Source organism: Vanessa cardui, chromosome 23, assembly GCF_905220365.1.
Source record: "Vanessa cardui chromosome 23, ilVanCard2.1, whole genome shotgun sequence".
Classification (NCBI taxonomy): domain Eukaryota; kingdom Metazoa; phylum Arthropoda; class Insecta; order Lepidoptera; family Nymphalidae; genus Vanessa; species Vanessa cardui.
In genome coordinates, this window is record NC_061145.1 from 2,522,089 (window position 1) to 2,547,477 (window position 25,389).

The 25,389-nt window shown below is 38.3% G+C and overlaps 2 protein-coding genes across 4 annotated transcripts; one reads left to right on the top strand and one right to left on the bottom strand.

Moving 5' to 3' along the window:
• Window positions 1-459: 459 nt before the first annotated feature.
• Window positions 460-21,582, bottom strand: LOC124539618. 3 transcript variants are annotated; one of them, XM_047116916.1, is made up of 15 exons: window positions 21,444-21,581; window positions 20,701-20,942; window positions 19,883-20,518; window positions 19,286-19,428; window positions 14,973-18,946; window positions 14,498-14,628; window positions 14,127-14,208; window positions 13,568-13,716; window positions 12,976-13,071; window positions 5,811-6,006; window positions 4,915-5,063; window positions 4,219-4,375; window positions 3,108-3,207; window positions 1,997-2,107; window positions 460-929 (listed from the first exon to the last, which is right to left on the bottom strand). In XM_047116916.1, exons 3-15 carry the CDS (start codon window positions 20,433-20,435, stop codon window positions 582-584), a joined length of 6,189 nt encoding a protein of 2,062 aa, XP_046972872.1. In that variant the 5' UTR covers window positions 20,436-20,518; window positions 20,701-20,942; window positions 21,444-21,581; the 3' UTR covers window positions 460-581. The 3 variants fall into 3 exon arrangements, with proteins under 3 accessions (XP_046972872.1, XP_046972870.1, XP_046972871.1); XM_047116914.1 differs by having other exon boundaries at window positions 19,883-20,942; window positions 21,444-21,582; XM_047116915.1 differs by lacking the exon at window positions 21,444-21,581 and adding an exon at window positions 21,149-21,332 and having other exon boundaries at window positions 19,883-20,942.
• A 369-nt stretch (window positions 21,583-21,951) lies between these two features.
• LOC124539737 (ER membrane protein complex subunit 6) lies at window positions 21,952-23,124 on the top strand. The gene is made up of 2 exons (XM_047117081.1): window positions 21,952-22,206; window positions 22,418-23,124. The coding sequence occupies exons 1-2, from the start codon at window positions 22,077-22,079 to the stop codon at window positions 22,624-22,626; spliced, it is 339 nt and encodes a 112-aa protein (XP_046973037.1). The 5' UTR covers window positions 21,952-22,076; the 3' UTR covers window positions 22,627-23,124.
• Window positions 23,125-25,389: the final 2,265 nt, after the last annotated feature.

Consider the following 25,389-nt stretch of genomic DNA (forward strand, 5'->3'; position numbering starts at 1 on the left):
GAGTATTTTTATGCCCAATAGTAAATGAACAATCGTTAAAACACGAGTGAAACTGTGGGCAGAAAGACATGAAGGCATAAAGTTGGCAATTTAAATAACTCATCCCATCATTGTCGGTTTAGCGAGCAATTAAATGATGTAGCTTTCATAATGAAAATAAACAAAATATAAATAAATAAAAATTTTATCAAAAAGGAAAACCGACTTCAAACAATACACTATTTTAAAACAAATAAATATGCACTAAAATAATTACGTATTCAACATATTTTTTAGAGTCATCCTAAGTAAAATGATATGAAAATATTAGACTACTTAGAAGTCGATTTCCGGTTATATAATGTAGTTATAGTTATTGTTATATTTGGAGCCTATGTATATACATAAAAAAAAATAGACGAATTGATAACCCCCCCCCCAACCCCTTTTTGAAGTCGGTTGAAAATAAATACGCCCAAACTTCGAATACATATTTATTCATAGCAGCTGATATGTAAAGCGATAACTATTTACAGGTAAATAAAATTCATAATTCTCAACGTACAAACGAAACTATAAACATGATTTAGAACGTCATTCGATCAGTCCAATTCGCTCGATTTCAGTTCACCCTTCATCCGTTTCGTACTCGGGGATGAAAGGACTTCCTCCGTCGATACATCCTTTCGTTTCCTCTTCGAGGCTTTGGCATCTCTCGAACTGTCGATACTGCTGAGCCGTCCGCTGCACTCTGAATCGCTAGAGATGCCGCTCGTTGCATTTTTGATTATCAGCAAGTCTTTTTCTATTTCCGTCAGCTCTCTCGGTTTGTTAGGTCTGCCGACCCTGTTCCTCGGTTTGCTCCGACTGGTCGACGGCGAGTCCTCTGTCTGTTTGCGCTTCTTGTATGTACGCTTCGTTGTTATTTTAGTTTTCTTTGGTTGATCATCCTGTAATTGAATATTAGTTAATTTCCAATAGGTATTATTTAACCTGGTTGTATAGAATAGGCTATTTGACTGGTTTTTAAAATCCATCTTATACTATTTAGTAGAGGTTAAGGAACCCAGTAAAAGTTATTTTTTTCAATAATTTTTTAAATATCATATTAAAAATTCCATATTTAAATAGCGCGCAAAAACGCTACTTGGACAATATGGCGCTGCAATGGGGTCGGTGACGTCACTTTGCCGTATTTTAATCTGTGGTACATATAAGTAGAGAAGCAAGGTTTACAAGGAAGTGATTTCATAATAAGCCCGGCCAATCAACGGCGTTTTGTGTCACGTGACAAACGTTTGAAAAAATGCATTTTTATTTATGGATTTTTGAATAATTACGTATTATTTTCAAGTTTCGTTAGTAAATAACCATTTTTAAACTCATAATATACGTTGACACAATTTATTTTTCGCATTGTCAAATAGCCTATTGTGCATGCCCGTCTGGGTAAATACGACCAACACATCCTACATTCAGCAGCATACCTATATACTTAGTACTATTTCTGTCGTGATTGAATGTAAGCCAGTGTATTGTCAGACACAAGAGACATAACATCTTCGTTTTCAAGGCACATTCACAATGTAATGTTATCTCTAGTGATAAGAAATATCCACCTATATCCTTACCATGATAATAACTTAATTCTTATGTAATAATACTCTAAGCAAACTAACTTGCAACGCGTTTTTCCAGTGTTCGCGTATGAGCTGCATAATTATGAATAAATATTAGAACAAATATAATTTAGTTAATTTAAGGCTTATTTATATTAGTATGAAATGCGCCACTTAATGGTAAGTGGTCAACATTTTATATAAACGTAATACATATGTGGTTACACTGGCTCACCCTCAAACTGAAGGACAACACTTGGCATTGAAATATATCACAAGTGATATCCACACAGACATCATCACATATATATTTCTTACAAGCAAACTGTATAGCATCTCAATTAAAACTTATAGTTAATTGAAGTAATGTGATTGTTATAATCATAGTGTGTGTTCACCTGTTTTGGTTTAGCTCCTATATAACCGGAGCAGCGCTTCGCACCGCACATACACCGTTTCTTCTCGATACCGGCTGATTCTAAGTTGTAGTTGAATGTCAGTTCACTATTCTGAAAATAGAAAGGTTTATACAATGTTAGCAATTAATAATAATAATAATATACTGAGCTGAGATGGCCCAGTGGTTAGAATGCTTGCATCTTAACCGATGATTGCGGGTTCAAACCCAAGGAAGCACCACTATATATATATATATATATATATATATATATATATATATATATATATATATATATATATATATATATATATATATATATATATATATATATATATATATATATATATGTGCTTATAATTCATCTCGTGCTCGGCGGTGAAGGATACCATCGTTTGGAAACCTGCATGTGCTAATTTCATCAAATTTCTGCCATATGTGCATTCCACCAACCCGCATTGAAACAGCGTAGTGGAATATGTTCCAATCCAAGTGTGAAATTTACAGGCTGTTACTTTACTTTTATACTATTTTCGCTTGGCAGGTTTATATACACGTTTGACTGTAATACCAAAATTTAACATTACAACATTCTTAATTCAAATAGGATTATATGAGCATTTTTGAATTATCATTGAATTAAAGTTAAATCTGACCAATCATAGGTTGTTTTAATTTGAAATGTAAATTTTACCGAGCAGAACCAACAACTTAGTCACACTCTTGTACCAATTTACACAAGTATGTTTATATTATTTTCTTAAAATAAATAAACAATTACACACATGAAACATCAACGCTTGTCAAAATATTTACCCACTATATTTTGTTAAAATTCATGTAAATAGAAATCCAGTCGACGATCACATCATTGATATATATTTTTAAATACAACAGAGTATAATGTATATTACATAGTTTCCTATTCTACAAATATGCTAAAATTGCTATTAAGATATATTACAACAGCTTTAAAATCCTTCTGGGTGTTTATGTATATAGCTTGTTGCTAAATCAGCTAAACAACAGCTAGAGATATTTGCTGACTTAACATATTCTACCCTTCGTGTTAGATGGAAGGTCGCGGGCGGAGCTTGTATGTTAATACTTACAGCGGGTATATCGTAAAGCGCAAACAGACCGACGCGTATATCGCCCAACACCGTCCATTTCTGCGTCTCACAGTTCGGCTCACAGGAGTGGTTCATGAACCTAAAATTAAAAAAAAAACTTTAGTTCGAAATTCGTAAAAGTTTACTTATAGCTTACCAGGAAAGTCGGGAGATGTTTTGCTTTTGTTTATATACCAATTGTCATGATGCTAAACAGTATTAAAGCGAGTTACAGCAATTTGGTATAAAAGTCTACAAAAATAAATCAATATATGTTCTAATTTTCATGGTAATCGTTATCAAACGGTACCAAAGTACTTTTAACAAACAAAAATACCAATATCCATTTTTTATACATAAGATATTTATATTTTAATTTCTGTAGCTTATAAACATAACAGTTACCACCCAGGCACAGGGCGTAGACTCTCGGGAGCGCAAGAATAGACAGACTGGGCAGGACTATTGTTTTTTTATTCTGCTTTTGTTAAGATACGGCTGAGCCTCCAGTACTCGACTCCAATACAAACGTACTTAAATGCTAGTATCATTAAAAACATACATCGCGCTCATTTTTTTTGGCAGCGCACGAGCGTATTTGTGTTTAGTGTTTATAGTTAATGGGCAACGCATTTGCAATAGTGAACCTGCGTCTAAGTTTTAGTGTTACTCACTAAAACTTAGACGCAGGTAAAATAGGCAAAGGGTCTGCTAAAATAGGGCGCAGTATATTAGTTAGCTCGCTCAGGGCGCAGAATAAGCTATTTACGGCACTGAAAGTAACACAACATTTTTTTGGTCTTAGCTGGAATTCCAACCTTATATCTGATCCATTCTAACATGAGCTAACACATTAAAAAAAAAGTATTTACAAGATACAGCCGACCTAATTACATAATATAAGAGTCCATTTCAGGGAACAAGCTCCCAAAAGAAATTGTTCTTACATGCTCATTGGTTAAACAATAATTCCTTAGGATCGTCCTATATGTCAGATTTGTTTCGTTTATCTATAGCAGAGCGCATCGACCAATCAGATGCGGTTATAGTTTCTTGCGACAAATATTCCACCAATCAAGCATTAGCAGCTTAAGGGCTACATGTCACTGACCTCGCAAAGTTCCCTTTGGGGCCGGCGTCTATCATCCTCTCCTTATCCAGCGTTAGGAAGTAAAAGTTCTCGTCTCGGACCTCGTGTTTCCTGCGCATGCGTCGCTTGAATTCATCTTCGTCTATCAGCTCGCCAACATATTCGATTACAAATTGACCTTGAAACAAAAGGCAATTTATAAATCCGTGTACAGTCGGGGTAAGAAAACCTTAAGATCTATTTTCGTTTGCTCAGTATGAGCGATAATCTGCTTTGAAGAAAACACCATCAAATTTGATGTTTAGATTCAAAAGGTACTAAGAGTTTAAGACTTGATAAAAGAATCAATTTGAAAACTGACGAAGGTTTTCTTACTCTGACTGTACCAATGTAAAACTTGCAAGCAAGTATATTTTACAGCCAAATTTTTAAATTTATTCTAAGATATAGGTAATAATGTAAGCAAATAATTATAGATGGACTGTGTGAAAGACGATATGGTTAGAAAGAATGTTACTTGTGAGATGACGTCTGACAGAGAAGTATGGAAGGAGAAGACATGCTGCGCCGACCCCAAATAATATTGGGATAAGGGCAGGAGGATGATGATGATATAGGTAATATATAAACGTAAAACTTTGTACACACTGAATGCAAACTATGTTAATTACTAGACTAATTTCATATAGCAACACTATACAAGTAATTAATCTTTACCCGCTTTGATATCGACCAGCGTCTTCAGGCCCCAGCCCCTGTGCGGGGTCCGGTAGGGCACCATCTTGGGATATAGACGCTTCTCGAACGCTCTGTTGTTGCAACGATCGCCCGCGCGACACGTCGGACCGCACTCGGTCAGTAACATTCTGTAACGTCAAAACGCATTTGTATTACAGATTACATAAATAGGTTAATGAGTTTGTAAAATCTTTACTAATATTATACAAACATTCAAAACAAACGAACGATAGAATAAATACTACAGAGTTAATTTTAATAAAACTTAAAAGATTATAGCATGTACGTCAGAAAAAGATAGAGGCTGACAAATCCTATAACGCGAGTGTAGTCGCAGGCGAATTTACTAGTTATATAATAAATTCTAGAGAATATATTATATAGACTTAAATATTGCATTATTTAAATCTATAAAATAATTGATCAATCTTATAGACCACCTTATCGTACGTTTTTACCGGTAGTAGAGCCATATAAAATGATGTTGTAATAAACGGATAGGTTATTAACGCGCCAAAGGGGAAACTAAAAGTGAAGACTAGAAAACGTCCTAATTGGGACGATTGCCTATAGTCGTTTTACGTAGCAATACGTTATAATACATCATAATTAAGTATTAATACGTTTTGCGTAATTAAAACATCTTGTTATCCATTTTGCTCATTGCTTTTATCAAGCTATCCTTTTTACTTGTAACGAAATGTAAAATAAACGGTCCCCGGCGCGGCACACTTTTTTCTGTTGTTTCGTATGGGTATAACATATCTGTTTATTAGAATATCATTGGCCTTATACAAGTGCGTTCAGGCACATATTCGCCAGCTGTTCTGCTGCTAACTTATGGTATCGTTTATATATCGGAGGTCGCGTGTCACCTGTTGAGGCACTGCGCGTAGGGGCCGCAGGGGTCGGCGTCGGCGGGGCCGCAGTCGCACTGCGTGAGCGAGCTCTCGGGGTCGGGGCGGCGGCCGGCCAGCGCGCCGCGCGGCCTGTTGACGCGCAGCTTCACGTAGTGCGGCGGCCGCAGCGACGACGCGATGTCCGACGACTCCTCCTCGTCGCCCGACGCCGCTGGAATCATAATAACAAACGTTACCTGTTACCTGTAAAGTCGGTACACGGGCGAAAGTTTTACGTGACAACGACTTTGAGTGGTAAAATAATTTTAATGTGAATATTCATTCGTATTGTAGGAAGAAGGATGAAATAATAGTAACAATTTAAAATATTTATTTATACAAAGAATCTCGCACTGAATTTTGTCTGTCTCTCTCGCTCTTAGGCGGGCTGACCATGCCCGAGTGGAAGGGACGCGTGCCTCTCACTCGCTCTCATTCTCATTCAAGGGAATTCTCGATATTATTTCGTATTTATACCCGTATCGTTCGTCACATTTCGATATGCCCGTATAATACGAAATAACTACTGATCTTAACTTTGTTTTTGGACATTCCCTGCCCCCCGCAACGCCCCCCCGGTGCCAGTTGTACTCGCCGCGTCACCCCGACGTTGGCTTGAGGAAGCGGCCGGAGCAAGTTGCGTGGAGCCTGCTCCCGTGCAAAGTTGGATCAGACGAATCCTGCACGTCTTTGATTGCAAAGACTCCTGCAGGATTCCCAGTTTGACTGCCCTCAACCGGGATCACTAGTGCGCACGGAAACAACTACCGCTCGCGGGCGCCTAGCTGGGCCTCCCTCAAGGGTCTCACCTGGCTGGGTGGCACGCGCCGAGGTTGTTGTAGCCGTGCCCACAAGGTCGAGCAGCAGTACTACCACCACCACCACCATGTCCGAAGGGGGGGAGCACCCCCCATGGACCAACGCAAGCGCGGCCGAGGAAGGTCGGGGATACCGCGGTTTGTTGTTCGAAGAGACATCTTCGACAACACGACCGTGCTTGTCCCCCGCACCTCCGACCCCCCGCCACGCCCTATGATCCGCATTCTACACGCGGATCCCGAGGACGAAGAGGAGGACCGGGACGTGGAGGAATACTTCCCCGAGGTTGTAGATAAACCTACAACAATCGGAGAAGGAGCCAAACGCCCGAGGCCGGAGTCGTCCCCGGAATCAATACAGGGAGGACAAGCGTCCGAAAACGGACCCCTCCCCCCCGCAACCTTCACCTCCGAAAACCCCGGAGAAAGTCGAATCGCCGCGCGCCGTGTCACCTGCGTCGTGCGAGGCATTTGAGGAGGCTACGGAAATGCCAAAGACACTTGAGTTACTACAACCACCACGATTCCCCTCACCCCTTGAGGGGGGATCGCAAGAATCGTGGCCGCGTGACTCGACCAGTTACGCGGCACTGGCTTCACTGGCGGGTGAATCAATGGCACCACGCCCGGACTCGCCACAACCGGGGCCATCGGGCCTCTCATACGCGGAGGCAGCCGCCGCACCAGCTTCCCCAAGAAACAGGACGCAACCACCCTCAACAACGGCCACGACAAGACCGAAAGATGCGCCGCGTTCCGGTTATCCGCCGATCACGGTGGAATGTCTGCCGAACTGGACGCGGCACTTTGAGGTCCTCAAGACCAAACTAGGACACGCCCCAAATGCGCGCCCATATGGGGAAGGGCGTAAGATTCCTGCCGGGCTCAGCTCAAGAATTCCGCATCATTCAAAGGCACCTGACGGAGGCGAGGACCCAGGACAAAGCAATAGCATGTTATTGCTATTGTCCCGCCTCCGAGCTGCCTACGAAGGTGGCAATCAGGGGCCTACCCTTTGACACCCCGCCCGGGGAAGTAACTGCTGCCATGCGCTCCCTGGGTTTTCCAGCCGAGCGTGCGAAGGCAATCCCCAGCGGAAAGGGCGGGAGAGGATGCACCTTCTTCGTGCAGCTCGCACACCTAAACGAGCAGGAGCTCAACGAGCTCTATAAGGTGACCGAGCTGTTGTGCATGCCCGGACTGCTGGTGGAGGCCTGGAAAGGCGGAAGAAATCCGCCTCAATGCCACCGCTGCCAGGCATTCGGACACGCCTCGGCAAACTGCCACAGGCAAATTCGATGTGTTCGCTGCGCCGGCGAATATCTAGCCAGGGACTGTCCGAGACCCCTTGTAGAACCGCCGACGTGCGCCAATTGCGGTAAGGCGCACACGGCAAAGGACCGAAGGTGCGCGGTCTACAAGAGGGAGGCAAGAAGGAGGGGCATCAATGTTCCCCCCCCACAACCACAACCGGCCGCACCCAAAAACAGAAAGGCCGAGCTGAGACGAAGGCAGAGGGAAGGAGGCGAGCAGCTCTCTCCCCCCACAACACGAGAACCAGAGCAGCTGGCTAGGGCCAACCGCCAACCTATCCCGGCGCCAAGGAGGACTGTCGAGACCGAAGTACTGCCGCCAGCCACTGCCCCTTCCTCCCTCGCCCCACCGGCAAACCAGCCGGTCGAACGGGGTCAACCTCTACCCAAGAACAAGAGGAAGAGGAGGAAGAAAAGAAAAGCGGCGAGACCGGCCAAATCTGAACCGGCGGCGGCGTCCACCCCGCAGCCGAGGCAGGTGACGAGGGCGGCCCCTTGTGTCCCACAAACAAGGGCTACAGCACGGGTAGCCCAACCCGAGCAGCGGGACGCACCACCACCACCACCACCACTAAGACCCGCCCACCGCAGAAATGACCCGGATACTACAACTATAATCCGGGTATTCATGGACGCACTGACCGCAGTCCTGGTCGCGTATACGCAGGGCCAGGACATTATACCCGCAATCTCAGCTGGAATAGCCGCACTCGCGCAGCTCAATTCCAGCTGAGAATCGCCTACTGGAACCCGGGCGGCATCAGAGGACATATCCGGGAGCTAACTTTACTCGCCCAGTCGCAGGATCTACACATTATCCTCCTGGGCGAGACCAAGCTCTCGGAGAATGTCGAGCTCCGCATCCCGAACTTCCTCGTCTACCGTCGCGATGAAATCTCCCCCCGGGGCGCCCCCTATAGGGGCACAGCTGCCCTGGTGCGGAGAGATTTAGTACACGAGGAACTTGCGCACGCCCCCTTCGTGAGTCTGCGCACACAAGGGGTGCGGGTGCAAGCTGGTGAAATGGAGCTCCAGCTGTATGCCGCTTACAAGCCACCCGGATTGAACTTCTGCAGTACTGATGTCCACACGCTCTTCGAGTCGCAGCTGCCTACCCTGATCGTGGGTGATTTAAACGCCAAGCACCACGCTTGGGGCTCGCGTGTTATCACCCAGGCAGGGAAAAGGCTCCTCGAAGACAGCGAACGTCGAGGCTACGGGGTGACGGGTCCCGGAGCGCCGACCCACATCCCGTCGCGAGCTAACCAACAGCCCGATGTACTGGACATAGTACTGCACCACGGACTGGACTGCCCCCTGGATGTCGAGGTCAACTATGACCTCAACACACAGCATCTACCTATAATGGTCACGCTCACCCTGCAGCGCGATTTCAGAGTGCCTCGTCCCCCAAGATCGCGGGTGGACTGGAGGCGTTTCTCCGCCGAACTTGCGGGGCTCGAGCTTATGGTCCCAATCGCGACGCCTGCCGACGTCGATAGGGCAACTAAGAAAATTACCCAGGCGATCGCAGAAGCCAAGGAAGCCGCCACCATCTATGGCATCTCAATGCAGGAACGCCGGGACCCGCTTCCGAGCTCGCTCCGCGACCGGCTCAGGAAAAAGCGTCAGCTGCGCCAACTCTGGGCACGGACGCGCTGCCCTAGGGTGAAGCGTGACCTAAACAAACTTGCAGAGGAGGTATCACTCGCGCTGGTGGCTCTCGAGGACGACCAGTGGGAGGTCACCATCGATCGAGCATCCGAGCGCGACACAGCACTTTACCACCTCTGCAAGAAACTCACCGGACAAGACGAGCCTATCTACCCGCTGCTAGACCGAGCGGGTAGAAGAAGATACTCCTCCAGCGACAGGGCTGAGATCCTCGCGGAACACCTGGAGGAGCAATTCCAGCCCAACAACCCGGACTTATCAAACCCCGATGTCGTCCGTCATCACGCAGCGATCCACGACCAAGTGGAGGCTTTCCTGTCGGCACAGATCCCGCCGCTCCGGGGAGACGAATTCATCTCTCCGTCTGAGCTGCGGAAGGCCGTCCTCCGCCTACCTAAGCGGAAGGCGCCTGGGCCTGACGGGATAACCAACGCTGCGTTGATGCAGCTACCCAAGAACTGCCTCGTAGCGCTCACGAGTGCATTTAACGGCATACTCCGGACCGGACACTTCCCCGAGGCGTGGAAGATGGGAAAGGTTATCGCCCTTCCCAAGCCGGGCAAAGACCGCCGACACCCGGCCAGCTACAGGCCGATCACGCTACTCTCGCACGTCGCCAAGCTGTTTGAGCGCCTGTTGCTGCGAAGACTCTCGCCTCACCTGCCCCTGCGCGAGGAGCAGTTTGGTTTTCGCAGCCACCACTCGACGACGCTCCAGCTGACGAGGGTCCTCAGCTACTTGGCCAGTGAGCGCAATAGAGGGCAACACACCGTCGGGGTCTTTCTCGACATGGAGAAGGCTTTCGACCGAGTGTGGCATGCCGGACTCCTGGCCAAGTTGTTGAAAACGACGACGCCTCTCGCGCTAGTGCGGGCAGTAGCGTCGTTTCTGGAAGGCCGTAGCTTTTACGTCTCGGTGGACGGGGCGGACTCCCAACCGCGCCCCATCCGAGCCGGAGTACCACAGGGTAGCTGCCTGTCGCCGCGGCTCTACGCGGCGTACACGGACGACATCCCCACCCTCCGCGACCATCTGCGTGAGGGTGAAGAGGACGTGCTGTTGGCACTTTATGCGGATGACAGCGCGTTCTTTGCGTCGTCCTACCACCAAATCGTCGCTACAAGGAAGATGCAGCGTCTGTTGGATCTACTGCCAGAGTGGCTTGACAAATGGAGGATGGCCGTCAACGTCGGAAAGACGGCCGCTCTGCTTGTCGGCCGCCAGAGGCCGCTACGTCAACTCACCCTCCGAGGCCAGGACGTAGAGTGGAAGACCTCAGTGAGCTATCTGGGGTGTCACATCGACCGGTCGCTGCGGATGGTTGCCACTGCCAATAAGGTAGTGAACCAAGCTGCGGCGGCCCGTTCGAAACTGCACCCCCTCTTCACCTCTAAGCTCAATTTGAGAACCAAGCTGAGGATCTACGGTGCCTACGTCCGCTCGCGCTTGACGTATGCGGCCCCTGCCTGGTACGCGCTCTGTTCCGCGCACCAGAAAAGAAGGATCCAGATCCAACAGAACCGATGCCTGCGACTCATAGTAGGAGCTCCGAGATACGTCAGGAACGACGTGATCCATAGAGACACCAGGACGCCCACCGTGGAGGAGTTCGTCCGCAATCTCGCGCGCACAATATTCGCTCGCGCGGACAACAGTGGGCGCGGGCACCTCCATGGCATAGCACCACTTCATGCTCGACCACTAGAGGGGCGTCCCCAACCTCGTGAGCTCCTACTATCGCCGACCACCTGCACCGACGCAGGCATCGAAGACGACGATTTGGTGCCACAAATAGGACGACGCATTTAAACCACAAGGACTAGACAACCACCCGGAGACGACAACCCAGAAACAACAAAAAAGAGGACATACCACTGGGTCCATGGGACCCTGGCCCATTGGGCCAAAAATAAAATGACACGGCAGCGTGTAGGCTGCCGTTGAGGACATGCCCGGGCAAGGAGGTACGCCTCGAGGCCCGTACCCCGCTTGACCTAGGCCAAGCAGGACGAACCCGTCGATCGACTCGCTCTCATTGTGAGCGGAGCGTAACGCAGTTTCTTGAAGTGTCACCCGGCAAACCAATTTATAAGACGTTGTCACGTCAAAATATTAACAACAACAACAATAATTCCGTAATCGGGTATCGGACGCCGCAAAATAAATTAGTGCTTATGCTATACTAGTTGTCACCGCGGCTTCACTCGCATCTTATAGGTTGATAATCATGTGTTAGGCAAAAAAGTAGCCTATGTCCTCCCTTAAGAGTTCAAGGTTGCTTTACAGCAAATTTCTTCAAATTCGGTTCATTGGTTTGAAAGTGACATACAGAGTTATTTCAACAACAACAACAACAACAGCCTGTAAATTCCCACTGCTGGGCTAAAGGCCTCCTCTTCCCTTGAAATTCTCCTCAAAGGTTTGCAACATATTCCACCACGCTGTTCCAATGCGGGTCGGTGGAATACACATGTGACAGAATTTCTATGAAATTTGTCACATGCAGGTTTCCTCACGATGTTTTCCTTCACCGCTGAGCACGAGATGAATTATAAAGACAAATTAAGCACATGAATCAGCTGTGCTTGCCTGGATTCGAACCCGCAATCATCGGTTAAGATGCACGCGTTCTAACCACTGGACCATCTCGACTCTCGACAAAATATTAATATTCATTATGAATTCCAATCAATTTTAGTCAGTAAAGAATATTCCAAAATTGTCGTAGAGAATACAGTAGAATCCCGATTATCCGATTATCCAGACTCATTCGTCTCGGCTGTAATTAGTAAAAAAATAATTTAATTTTTTTTTTTGGCGACGCAACGCAAGGCATATTACTAACAAGTTTATTTCACCACCGACGCTGTACATGCGCTCTCATTTGTTTGCGGGATATAAGTAAATCCCAGTACATATTAAAAAATATTAAATTTTAAATTTTGTTTGATTTGCTTCGAAATCGGTTATCCGGATTTTCGATTATACGGAATACCCCTGGTTTTATTTGATCCGGATAATCGGGATTCTACTGTAGTAATAAAAAAACATTTAAACAGTAATTTTATTGATTCAACCTTTACAATTTACTACAACAAATATCTCTTATACGCTAGCGGATAATCTCGTGTATGAAATAACAACATATGACGTTAATATAAAAAAAGCACAGAGTATTATTAATTGACTAAAATCTTAAATATGTAATAATATCTAAATTATGTTATCATTGGCTAACTTCATTAGAACCTAAACAGGCAGAAAATTCCCTTGTACAAAACATAAATAATAATAATAATTAATTAAAATTTCATATATATGTAATGTATTTCTTACTTTTAAGTATTTCACAGGCCCTTTGCGCATGCTCCATCGCCATTGTGAAAGCTGCATCTATTTTGGACTTCTGACTAGACACTTTCCCAGAATCACCTGAGAATAACAACCATAATAAGATCACATATCATTTAATTAACACTAGCTGTGCCCGGGACCTTGTACGCGTTTGAATTAAAAAAATTAATGTAGCATAAGTCACTCCCTATTATATCAGTTATCTGCCAATGAAAGTCCCATCAAAGTCGGCCCAGCCGTTCCAGCGATTAGCCGGAACAAACAAACAGACAAAAATAATAAAAAAAGTTAATTTGGTATATGTACCATGTATAATACAAATGCATTGAGTATAAAAGGGCTAGGCTAGGGGTATAGACATAGATGATACCGTGAAAGCAAAAATCTACTTGGCACTTAAAAATAATTTACTAACAAAATATAGGGTTTTGTGTTAAGAAACAAGCAAAGGAGTTTCAATACAAAAACTTTACCTTCTTAGAATTACATTTAAAAAAAAATTGATTTGATTAGTAAGAGCAAAATTATATTATTAAATTTAAAAAAAAAAAGTTTATTAAACATAAATCCTCACCTTCTTGAAAGGGAAACACGCGTCCCCTATTCACCCAGTAGTGATCATACTGTCCAAAGAACCGTACCACAAATTCTCCTTGAGAGTGCTTAACTGCTAATATGTTCTGTGGTATTTCTGACGGGTGTAGGATTATACCAGGCCACCATCTGCAAGGGAGATTCGATCTTATATTTATAGCAATATAATACAAGATAGTCTAAATCGTTTTATATTGTTTTTATTACATGTACATACAAAAATGAATAACTATAACAAGAAACATTAATGTATACTAAAATTAATGCAAAATTGGCATCTTTAAAATCGATCTAAATATTTTACTACCAATAAAAAACAAGTGTAAAACACTTGCATTATTTTTCACTATAGTTTTTTTAATATAATCATAATATTTAAAATTCCAATGCATCTGAATATATTCATTATACCAATTACCATACAACATTTATATAGAAAAAAATATAACTCATAACATATACCTAGAATACAATAAAGTAGTATGACTTAATAAACATATATGTATATTGTATAATAAGTTGTTACATAAAGAACTTACCTATAGTGTCCTAATTTCACCCAAACCATTTCCCCGTACAAAGGCAGCCGACCAGTTTCACAGTCTTCACACATATAACCACCTAAGGAAGAATGTACATTTACTTTTTACATACTTGCATACAATAAATAAGTCTTTTAGACTGGGTCTCAAACACTTTGAGTATTAAATAAATAATTAATTTTTTTTCTTTTAAGCAACTAGTGAGAACTGACAACAAATAAGAATAATTACAAGAATAAAGTGCTTCTATAGTATTACAAATAGTTATGGAAATATTTAGTTCAGAATATAAAAATCATATTAATAACATGTACATAAAAATTTTGGGAAATAATGCTTTTGAATTTGGAATTAATGTAGTAACTTACCTTCAGGTGGTTTAATATTAAGGCACTCAGCGTGGAAGGATGTGGGGCAGTACTCGCAGCATATAAGTGAACCACCCAAGGCACATATGAAACACCAGCCAGTATTCACGTGACAAGGAACTTTACCGGGCCTGGAACATTAAAAAATATATCATGAAGTTTTGTTCTTTTTTTAAATTAATTTTTTTTAAGTATTTATGCCTAAGATAATCATCCATAGAAAAACATTTTAGGTAACTTAGGTAACTTTTTCGGCATTAGAGATCTGTTAGAGCAATTTGTATAAACATCTTTTGATCACACTAACTAACATTTCTTAGGATTGAATGGATATATGGAATTTCAAAGATGAGGGAAGAATTATTACTAAGAATAACAATAAAAAAAGATATCTCAGTCCCATGATTGAAAGTGAGAAAATAACCACCTTCCATGGTTAGTAGTTAAAATAAAACATAACCAAAAATTTCCTCACCTATGCTCATAATGTCTGGGACAAATAATATGTGAGCCGGTCAAAATCTGTGTGCCCGCTGGAAGACATTTGGTGAATGTATGGTACGTAGCGGGACATCTGATGCATCTAGCTAGCTTATCCCCACTAAACCTCGTTTTGCAGCCTCTGGGATCGTCACAAACACAAGTATGACACACATGTCTTGGACACGACAATGCCTCACAGTATTCATTACTTTTATTCGTTCTAGAAAGTTCGCCAGCGTTGAATTGCGTTTGGGGCCAATGGTCCAAACATTCTAGATGATAGTACTTTTGACAGTGCGCTACTTGACACCGCTGCCTATGTTCCGCTTTATCTTTAGGTGAAATAGACGATTTACAAACAAAACAAATTGGTATTTCGTTTTTTTGACAGTTATAGCATTTAAAGTCTGAATAATCGGGATTTTCTTCTCGATCTTTTCGACGGGGTTTTATGTCAACTATTTTGCATTCGCCGACATCAATATCGCCCCAATCGTTTTCATCGTTCGAATACGAATCGTAATCCAATTCGTCTGGAGTTTCGAGGATTTCTTTCATTTTAGCAGCAAGCTGGGCTTCAAACACTTCCGCATCAGCCACTATATGAGATTCTTCTTCATCGATCGACGTATTTTGGATTTCGTCGGAAATGTTTGCATCCTGAGATTTTTCGTCACTCTGGCTTTCAGAATCTAGACCATTATTATCTTCTTTTGCTTTCCTTCCCCTTTTCTTCTTCTTTTTTCTACCTCCTCTAATGGGTGCAGATATTTCGATGATTTCAGTTTGTTTTTTATCACAATCAGTGTGAAACATACAGTGACATCCTTTACATTTCACAAGATTGCCAACTCTTTCACAGATTTCACAAACTTTCTCCCTTATTAAACCTTTAAACAAATTAGGCTTAGGGGCAGTTAGTTGTCTAAAATATTCTTCAACTTGATCTATTTCATCTTGTCCCATCTCTTCTTCATATTCCATTGGTTCTTCGGTTGTTGTAAAATCATTTTGGTAGTTCTCATTTATAATTGGTTCATTTAAATTATCAATCTGCTTAGGTGCTTTTTGTTTTACTTTAAAGATGTCAAAATATTCCGAATCCTCTTCGACATCTGAAAAATCTTCTTTGTAGTATGGTCTAATGATTCTTCGTTTAGATTTTTCCTTTTGTATATTTTCCTCTTTGTCTAAGCTTCGTTCTTTATCTTTATCTTTGTCGACTTTTGTCTTTTTACGAACTTTTTTCACCGGTAGCGTGTCTTGGTTTAGGCCTTTGACTAAATTTGCTTGATCAACGTCATCTGCTTTCTTTGTATCAGTTTTCAAACTCTCTTCATACAGCCATGTGTTGTACAAATAATTGGTGATATCTTCTAGTGATAGTTCTGGATGTTCATCCATAACTGAATCTTGTCTTAGTTCTAAATACTTCAAAAAGTCCGGTTCTTCAAACTTATTTTTATTATTTGTGCGTTGTTTTTTTTTACCTTGTGAAGCTTCACTATCTTCTGATTTTACTGACATACTATCGGGTTCTTTTTCATCTGTTTTTGGTTCAGATTTATCATAAACATCTGTACTTTTTTCAACTACATTTTCGGTAACAGAAATATTGCTACAAGTATTTAAACCTGACTCGCATGGTGAAATGTCTTCGTTATTTTCTATAGAATTAGTTTCCATTACAATATTGTCTTCATTACCGGTATTTTGTTTAACATCGCTTTGGTTTTGTTCAGTTTTTTTGGTTATATCAATGTTATTTATTTCATGATATCCGTTCCATGTAACACATTCGCCTTCCGTTTCTAACGGCTGTACCACGTAATCGGAAATATTTATATTTTCTAAATCTTTGTCTCCAACTTGAAAATGTATTTCATCAATCTGATTTATATTTATCTCTGTATTGTCATTTGTTTCTTTATTAGAAACAAGTTCAATATTTTCAACAGTGCATGTTTCAAATTTATCGTGATCAATAAAACCATTTTGTGTTATTATTGTACCTTCTAATGTTACTAGTTCTAAACTACTAACAGAATCTAAGCTTATAATGTTATCTTTAGTAATTGCGCAGTTTTGGTAGATATCATTTTTTGCTTTACTGTCACAAATAGGTGATGTTTTGATAACATTACAATTTTTAGAATCTTTTTCAAATGTGTCTGGTTTTTTCGTTATCGGGTCGCATGTTTTCTCTGCTGATTTATTAAGAGACAATTTATATTTTGTTATATTTTTTGACTTTGGAGTAACAGTTGAAGGCGCTACGACTTCTTTATCAGATGGAACATTTTCATCGCCACACAAGCCATTTTCTAGTATTTTTTTATCGTTTACAATTTTTTTTGTTAATTCTAGTGTATCTAATTTACTTCCTTCAGCTGCTTTAACTGTATCATTAGAACATTCCTTATTATTTACATCGTCTTTATTACAATTCTCTTCAATGTTTTCAAGGGCGACATTATTGTCAACATTTACAACTATACTGTCTATTTTTAATATTTCCACACAATTTCCACTTGTATTTTCTATATTAATATTATCTTTGTTCAAATCACTAACTTCTAACACATTCGATTGTTTTTTATTTCGATAAATATTTTTAACTTGTTTCTTCTCAAATTTTTCATTTACATCTTTTTCTGGTAAATTATTTATAATTGTACTGCTTTCTTCATTAATAACTTTGGGGTTGTTGGCACTTGAAGAAATACAAAAGGTATTAATTAGTGGTAAATCATTATTAAGTATTTCATTCATATTATTAGATTCAATATCTGTATGCAAGTCACTCACTTCCATGCATTCTTCACCCCCATCTGTACTTAAAACATTATTACTTGGTTCACCACACTTAACTTCTAATTTCTTATTATTAATAATTGCACTTTCTAATGAACTCTCATTTACACCTTCATTAGTGTCATTGTCTATTTCCATATTTTCTATTAGATCAGCATTTACTGCTTCAGTTTGACTGTTTTTTTCTTCTTCTATGTCTTTTATTGCTTTGGAATCTTCCAGGATTTTTTCAGATGTTGCATCAGTTTGTACTTCACTATTCAAATCACTTGCAGTACCTAATTGTTCATTGATTTGATTATCAATTTCACTTTCAACATTTAATTCAGAAAAATTGGTGTTATCACTCACAACTGTGATTACCACACTTTCTTCATTTTTGTCTAACGCTTCCTTATGACAAAGAGTTTCAACTTTAGATATAATGCCTATTCCTGAGCCAGGTTCAACTGAATCTGTTGTAAATATTTCTGCATTCTCATATTCAATTTCTACATCATCTAAAATCACAGGACTATTACCATCACAATAATTTTGACTATAATCATGTTCATTTTGATGTGATGTTAATTTATTTTCGTTTTCAGGCTGAGATTCAAGGCTGGATTTTCTACAGTGTCTGACATTTTTGGAATGTGTTTCTCGAGGTACATTTCTTTTTGTTTTGGCACTGTTATTCGATTTACCACTATGAGATTTAAGGTGAGATTTTTCGGGGGTCTTTGACTTGGCTTTTTGCAGCCATCTATCCATGTGTGATTGCCTTTGAATTTTAGTTATGCCAGTTTTAGCCGCCATATTGTCAAGACAAGCAGTTACAACTTCTGACACATTTAAGGATCTATTTCTGCTTTTGCTTCTTGATCTTTCTGAATCATTTGCTTTAGTGTCATCTTCAGAAAATAGTGTATCATACAAACTTTCACTTAAGGACACATCACTATTTGTTCTAGTAACTCTCTTACTTTTCTCTTGTTTCGGAGTACCTTTGGCTACTCGAGATTTTTCTAGCATATCATTTAGGATGTCGATTCTAAGTCTTTTTGGTTCTCTCAACAGTGTCTCGGCTTCTTCCACCGATATTTGCCATGACGATAATTTTTTATCTGATATGAAGAAAGCAGAGTACAGTCTGGGATCCTTCTTTTTAGCCTGAATCAAAAAATTTACATAAACAATATTATACATAAAATTATTAGTATTACATAATATTTTTTTCATTAGCAAATTATTTATTTACTTAAATGTAATTATATTTATAAAAAAAACTGTAATAATAATATTATAATATATCAAACTAAAAATGATCTAAGCATATAAAAAATTGTTTTTTGGCTTTAATTTATTACAAAGTTGCTAATTTCATTTAAAAAATGGGGATGAACCAATGCAAAAATTAATTTAAATTGATATGCCAGTTACTAAAATGAAAATTTTGACAGATACTTAAAAATAAATGGGTAAGTGTTACTGTTTTTAAAAAAGGTGAACCTCAGGTGTAAAATTCATGCGTGTTGCTTCAAACTCGAGCTGGCCAAGAAACTTCCTCAACATGCTATCCACGATCCAGCCGCGGCGCCCGTTATCACCAAAGAAGGTCACATGTAAGACATCTCGCTCAATACGTCCAAACACTGGAATAAAATTTAAACATTTTCTCTAAACACTATTTTATTATGTCATTATCACAATGATTGCGGTATCTAAGTATTTTTTTTTTTATTATAAAAGAATGATGTTCAAAGACCTTTAGGAAATTATTAATTTAAATGATAGCAGTGCCTGATATTAAATAAACATGTGGTTTAAAATTATAATCCATACCTATATTAATAACACAACCTACCAAATCTACAAACTGGTTATAGATTATTAAATGTTTTTTATTTTTGTTGTTCACTTGGTAAATATCCCAAAATCAATAACTTTAATAATAAAAATAACCATGTCAATATAAAAAAAGGGTTATAGATTGTTTACTTTATTTTTAATTTATTTTATATGATATAAGTTTAATAAAAGATTATCATATATTAAACATTAAAATTATTTTATTCATTAGAATGGTATTAAAAAAGATATACTTACACTTTTTCTTAACAAACATTTCACTCAATGGATCTCTAGTTACAATGCATGGCCAAAAAGGATATGTTCCCATTCTTGCCCAAGCCAAGTCGCCAACCTGGTATTCACTCTTGGCCTCCAATTCAAACAATTCACTTTTAGAGAAGCCCGTCTTGGATTCAACATTCTTTTTCTTCTTATTTCCTCCAAAATCTAATGTTTTTACAACAGAATTCAAATATCCATTTGTAGCTTTTTTTGCGGTATGTGATTTATACTTCTCAGAATCTTCTAGGCTATTTAAATAACTGGATGTCTTGTTACTATTGCTCGGAGAAAACATATTCTTTATTAAAACAACAGTATCATCGGTGTCTTTATCTTTACTTTGTATGAGGTCTTTTCGTATGTATACCTTAGGATATTTCTTTGTTGATGATTTCAATTTCTTTTCTTCAGAACCAAAACGACTCAACGAATTGTTTTCACTATAAATACTCTCTATCGTATTGTCCAAAGAGTTTTCTGAATGCTTTGGTGTTTCAATTCTGATGGGAGAATTGGAAGCGTGCATTTTATAGACTGGGGACTGTATTGTATTGGGTGATTTTTCCGTCTTAGGGTTCGGTGACTTAAGATTTTTTGTTACCGTTTTCTCTGTATCGCAAAAATCACTATCAGTTTTAATCCTGCGAGCTCTGCCATAACGACTGGTGCTGCTTAAATCAGAATTTGTAATAGGAGAAGTTACTCTCGCTGTTAAATTAGTCTCTAATTCGCGTTCAATTAGTGATCGTTTTTTTGGCTTAGCTCGGGCAGTCAAAGGACTATTATCATACCTAATGTCTTCTGAACTCATGTTGTCCTCAGATTCCTCCATTTTGTAATCCAACAATCACACATTCGACCGCTGATGACTCTGACGTAATACTATTTTTCAATGTTAGTTCGAAAATGTCGGTATTTAATATTTTCCAATTATTAATATATCACCATGGCTATGTCAATATAAAAAATGTAAATGCAATGTCAGTACACGATAAACGACTTCAGACACTCAGAAATTATCTAGGTTCCAATACTGAAATAAAAAAATCGAAATCAAGTTATTCATTCATTCAACTAGGTTATTCAAATTTTTTTCGCATAAATCTAATACTTCGTTTTGTGTTAAACCATTAATTAAATAAGAAACTGTACAAAACAATCTATCTATTTATGTTAAAAGGTCTTTGTTACAAATGCCATATTGTGCACAAAAGCGAAATATAAGATACGTTCCCCTACATAGAATAGCTGAGTTATAAAATCGAAAACTTAATTTTCATTTTTACGGAACACTTTTCACATATAAAAAAGATTTATTCGATATTTTACAAAGAGAAAAACACACAGATACAGGAAAATTAATTATAAACACACAACGCCTTAATATTAAACGACCAAAGTTCTATTTAGATACGAGTAGGGTTCAACCAGAGCCGTCATCCACACGCCATCACAATTACAATAATCTCAGAAAAATTAAACGCTTCCTTGTATATTAATTGAAAATATTTCTGCAAACGACAATAATTATTACCTTAACATCAAAACAATAATAAATGACTATTATCACTTGATCTATATTATTCAAAAGAAATTAAGTTCAACGACGCTTAGTGCCGCGAAAACCACCATGAAAATAGTTTGAATGTGTGTGTCATCGGCGTTTATTCGGTATGTATTCTAATTTTACACACACATACGAAAAAGTTCATTGGCATGTAATAATTATATATTTAGCTATATTTTTAAAAATTAAACTAAAAATACAGTAAAAGGTAGTATTAAAAGAAAAGATTAAAATTATTACACATGTTATTATGCGTTTACTTAATATAAAATTATTAAAATTTGCGATACGGATTTATTTGAAATCGTAAATTGTATTGTTTGAATTCTAAAATCGTAAGGAATTATTTTAAAATATCGTTAGGGTAAAAACAGTATAAGGAATACAATAAACATACAATTTATTTTAGTTTGCCTCTATTATTAAATTGGGCAACAATCCATTTTGTCATTAGCAAAACTTATTTGACAACCGATCGGAATTGAGAAATGAGAATTGTCATTTGTCAGTCGTAATTGTAATTTTCTTGTGCCTGTGACTATCAATATTTGCTAACACAGTATTTGAAGGTTTTAATTCTTATACTAGTATAACTGGAAAATGTCGTCAGCTAAAGTAAAAGATCAGAAGCCGGAACCAGTAGTTTACAGTGAGGCTGCACTCAGAAACAATGCCGTAGTTGTAGAGTATTGTCGAACTTCTATGGCCGCATTATCAGGATCTACGGCTGGTAATTATTTTAAAAAGTTATAATGTCATCAGCATCACACAAACCTTATAGGTCATTTTGCATATCAAATAAATTGTGATCCCATGGTAATGTCTTGATTTTATAAGTTAGCTAAAACAAATTATACTTGTAACATTTTAGTAATGCCCAATGCTTCACAAACATTTAAATTAATGATATATTTTTAAGGTATTTATTATTCTGATTTCAGGGATTCTTGGCCTGACTGGACTCAACGGTTTTGCCTTCTACGTGTTTGCAGTTGTTAGTCTGTGGGCTATGTTCTTGATAAAAGCAGGCCCGAACTGGCATAAATACTATGTATCAAGACAAAGTGTCTTAACCAATGGTTTCTTTGGGGCTTTATTCACTTATGTACTATTTTGGACTTTCATATATGGAATGGTTCATGTGTATTAGGAAATTATACAGTATAATGTTGCTAGTAATAATAAATCATCTTATTCATTAAATTTGTACAAAATATTTAAAAACTGCACATAAAATTCGAAGTTGTTTAAATGTAACATTTTTTTTTTTTTTCAAGAATAAATACGACACTACTTATAATACCTCTAGAAATCAATTGGTATTTAGGTTAAAGTATTTAATAGGCCAATTTAATTACAGATTGATAGATAGTAGAAAGATAAAATTCACAAGCCAATTTTTATAGGCAAAAGAGATTCACTAGAAGTTCTAGTATAAATTAAAAATAACAAACTGTACTCTGTGGTATGTTTATGTTACTATACCAGACATTTATGCAATTTGAACATAAATGTTAATATTTGTGTATATTATAAGGTGTATGATTTTATTAGTTAAGGGAAATGCTAGATACTATATGGATGTTTGGTTATATAATTATTTAATACCATATGTATAAAGGTTAAAATAAAAATGAGTTATGAGTTATTTTGTTTTTATAAAAGATAACATTTTAGGGTTCCAAGTAAAACATTAATATTTTTGGCTTTAGACTAATCAAAAATAGTAATTTTTTTGATCTGGTAATACTTTGCGCATAAAATTATATTTTATTCATTATTTTTTTTTATCATAAAATAATCAGTTAAAAAAATACATTTAAAACGATTATGCTAAATTTAGTAAATTCTTTATTTTATTCATATTTATTTCACACTGTATTTTACTGTTTATTCTGTTTGTTGTTAATAATTCTTTAACTAAAGAAAATAGAATATGAAATACACAGTTTTTTTTTTATAGAAATACTAAGGAATTACTTTCTAGGAAAGACAGATATTTAATGCTACTAAATATTAAGAGTTTAAACTTAAACATAAATTTTAATTTTGATCTCTAGAAAAGTGGGTTATTCAAACTTTGTCAGGATATATCTGATATGAAGAATTAAGTACATGAAAAATGTGATCCAAATATGAATATGAACTATATTCCAAATTATATTCAACTTTTCGTATAAAAATATTTTATATAAAGCAAAATATAATTCCTGTTTGTTTTTACATAACACTTACATATATTTTATGTAAATGTTTTATACAAAATACAGACCTCTGGCGTCTTATTTTATGTCTGAAACCAACTTCAGCTCAAATAAAAATATTTACTCATAAGCCAGCCAGCCATATGTAAATTATTTATGATTGTTTACTAGTAAGTCACAATCAACTAATGGAATTTAATTATCTAACCTGTCTTTTTCTCAGGAAAAGAAATATAAAACGATGCAAAACTATTTTTCGTCTGACTAGGTTTCCTGAATCGTCTGATTCTTAGCTATGTAATGCTATATTTATAGTTCTTTTTTTTAATAATATCAACACGTTTTAATAAATGTTTGAAAAACAAACATGAGATGCCTTTTGCGCGCCATCTGTTGTACGTTTGTAGAACACGACATGTGCTCGAAACGTTCACGAAAGTGTCGCGGCTATTAACGATGATTTGAGAGATAAAGAATGATAGAAGGACGACTTTTAAAAGAAATTACATCTACCAGGTCACGAAAACCAAAGTACACAAAAAAACAATACGTGGGATGCAAATAAGCCCGGATGCCGATGCGGTCAAATATTGGTCCGCTAGCAACATGCTTAAAAAATTTCACAAAACTTTTTTTGGAGATGAACGAAGATCACCGGTACACTGCTTGCATTACCGCTCTTATTGGGCTTACGATATAAAATCAGCGAGCTTGTGGCCGTACGTATTAACTTAGTCAATGGAATAGCGCGTGAATTTAGATTATTCATAGAAATTTTATACGATTGAACTTATATATAATTTTATAAGTATAGACCACGTAAAGAAATAAAATGTTTATGTTTTTAAAGGTCCATAGGGCAAAGAGTTCAAAAGGGCCTTCCATACCTAGGTCAGTGTTTTTATATATACGGTCTTAGTACTATAAATAGCTTTCCTTATGCCGATAATCATTCGAAAGAAGATTATTATACAGTTATTAGTATAATGACAAAACAATTTTATTCTTCTGATATTTTAGGTATATTATTGTAATATACGTTTTTGTGATGGTTCTTTTTCCAATAAATAAAGTTATAGTACCCTCACTGGAATATTATGAAGAGGAAAATTTGAATTTTATTTCAGTATCTAATAGGAGCTCAAAGCCATTGCGGAAAGCGCGTAGCGCCTTTATGGAAAACCATGAAATTATGCGACATTATACGATGATATTGCGAACTGCCGGTTACGAATAAAATATATATATTTATTACACTATATGTAGTTACATGTACTATGTAGAAATTACACCTAAAATCAAACATAAAAATCTTTATATTTTTATTAAAATACGGGTTACTACTAAGAATTGACTAGTAACTTTTTATCAACCTGGAGTAAACTTAAGATCAGGGTCTGCAGCTTTTAGCCACTAGAATGACGAGGCAATCAAAATATCTTATGATGTACTTATTTTTCTTATCTAAGATTTAATTCCAAGAGTACCTGGCTGCTTAAATTGTTCTAATTTCCATTGCTTTGTTTTGAGATAACGAACAGATAAAAGAGTTGAATACTCTGACTTATTCTATTTATTTAACTAAAATATACAAGCAGATATACGTACGTATATTCATAACATAAATTATAATTTATTAAGAACGTTGGCGCGATTTTTGACGTTGGCAACATTAGAAAAAAAAAGAAAGAATTGGCGGGAAATTTAAG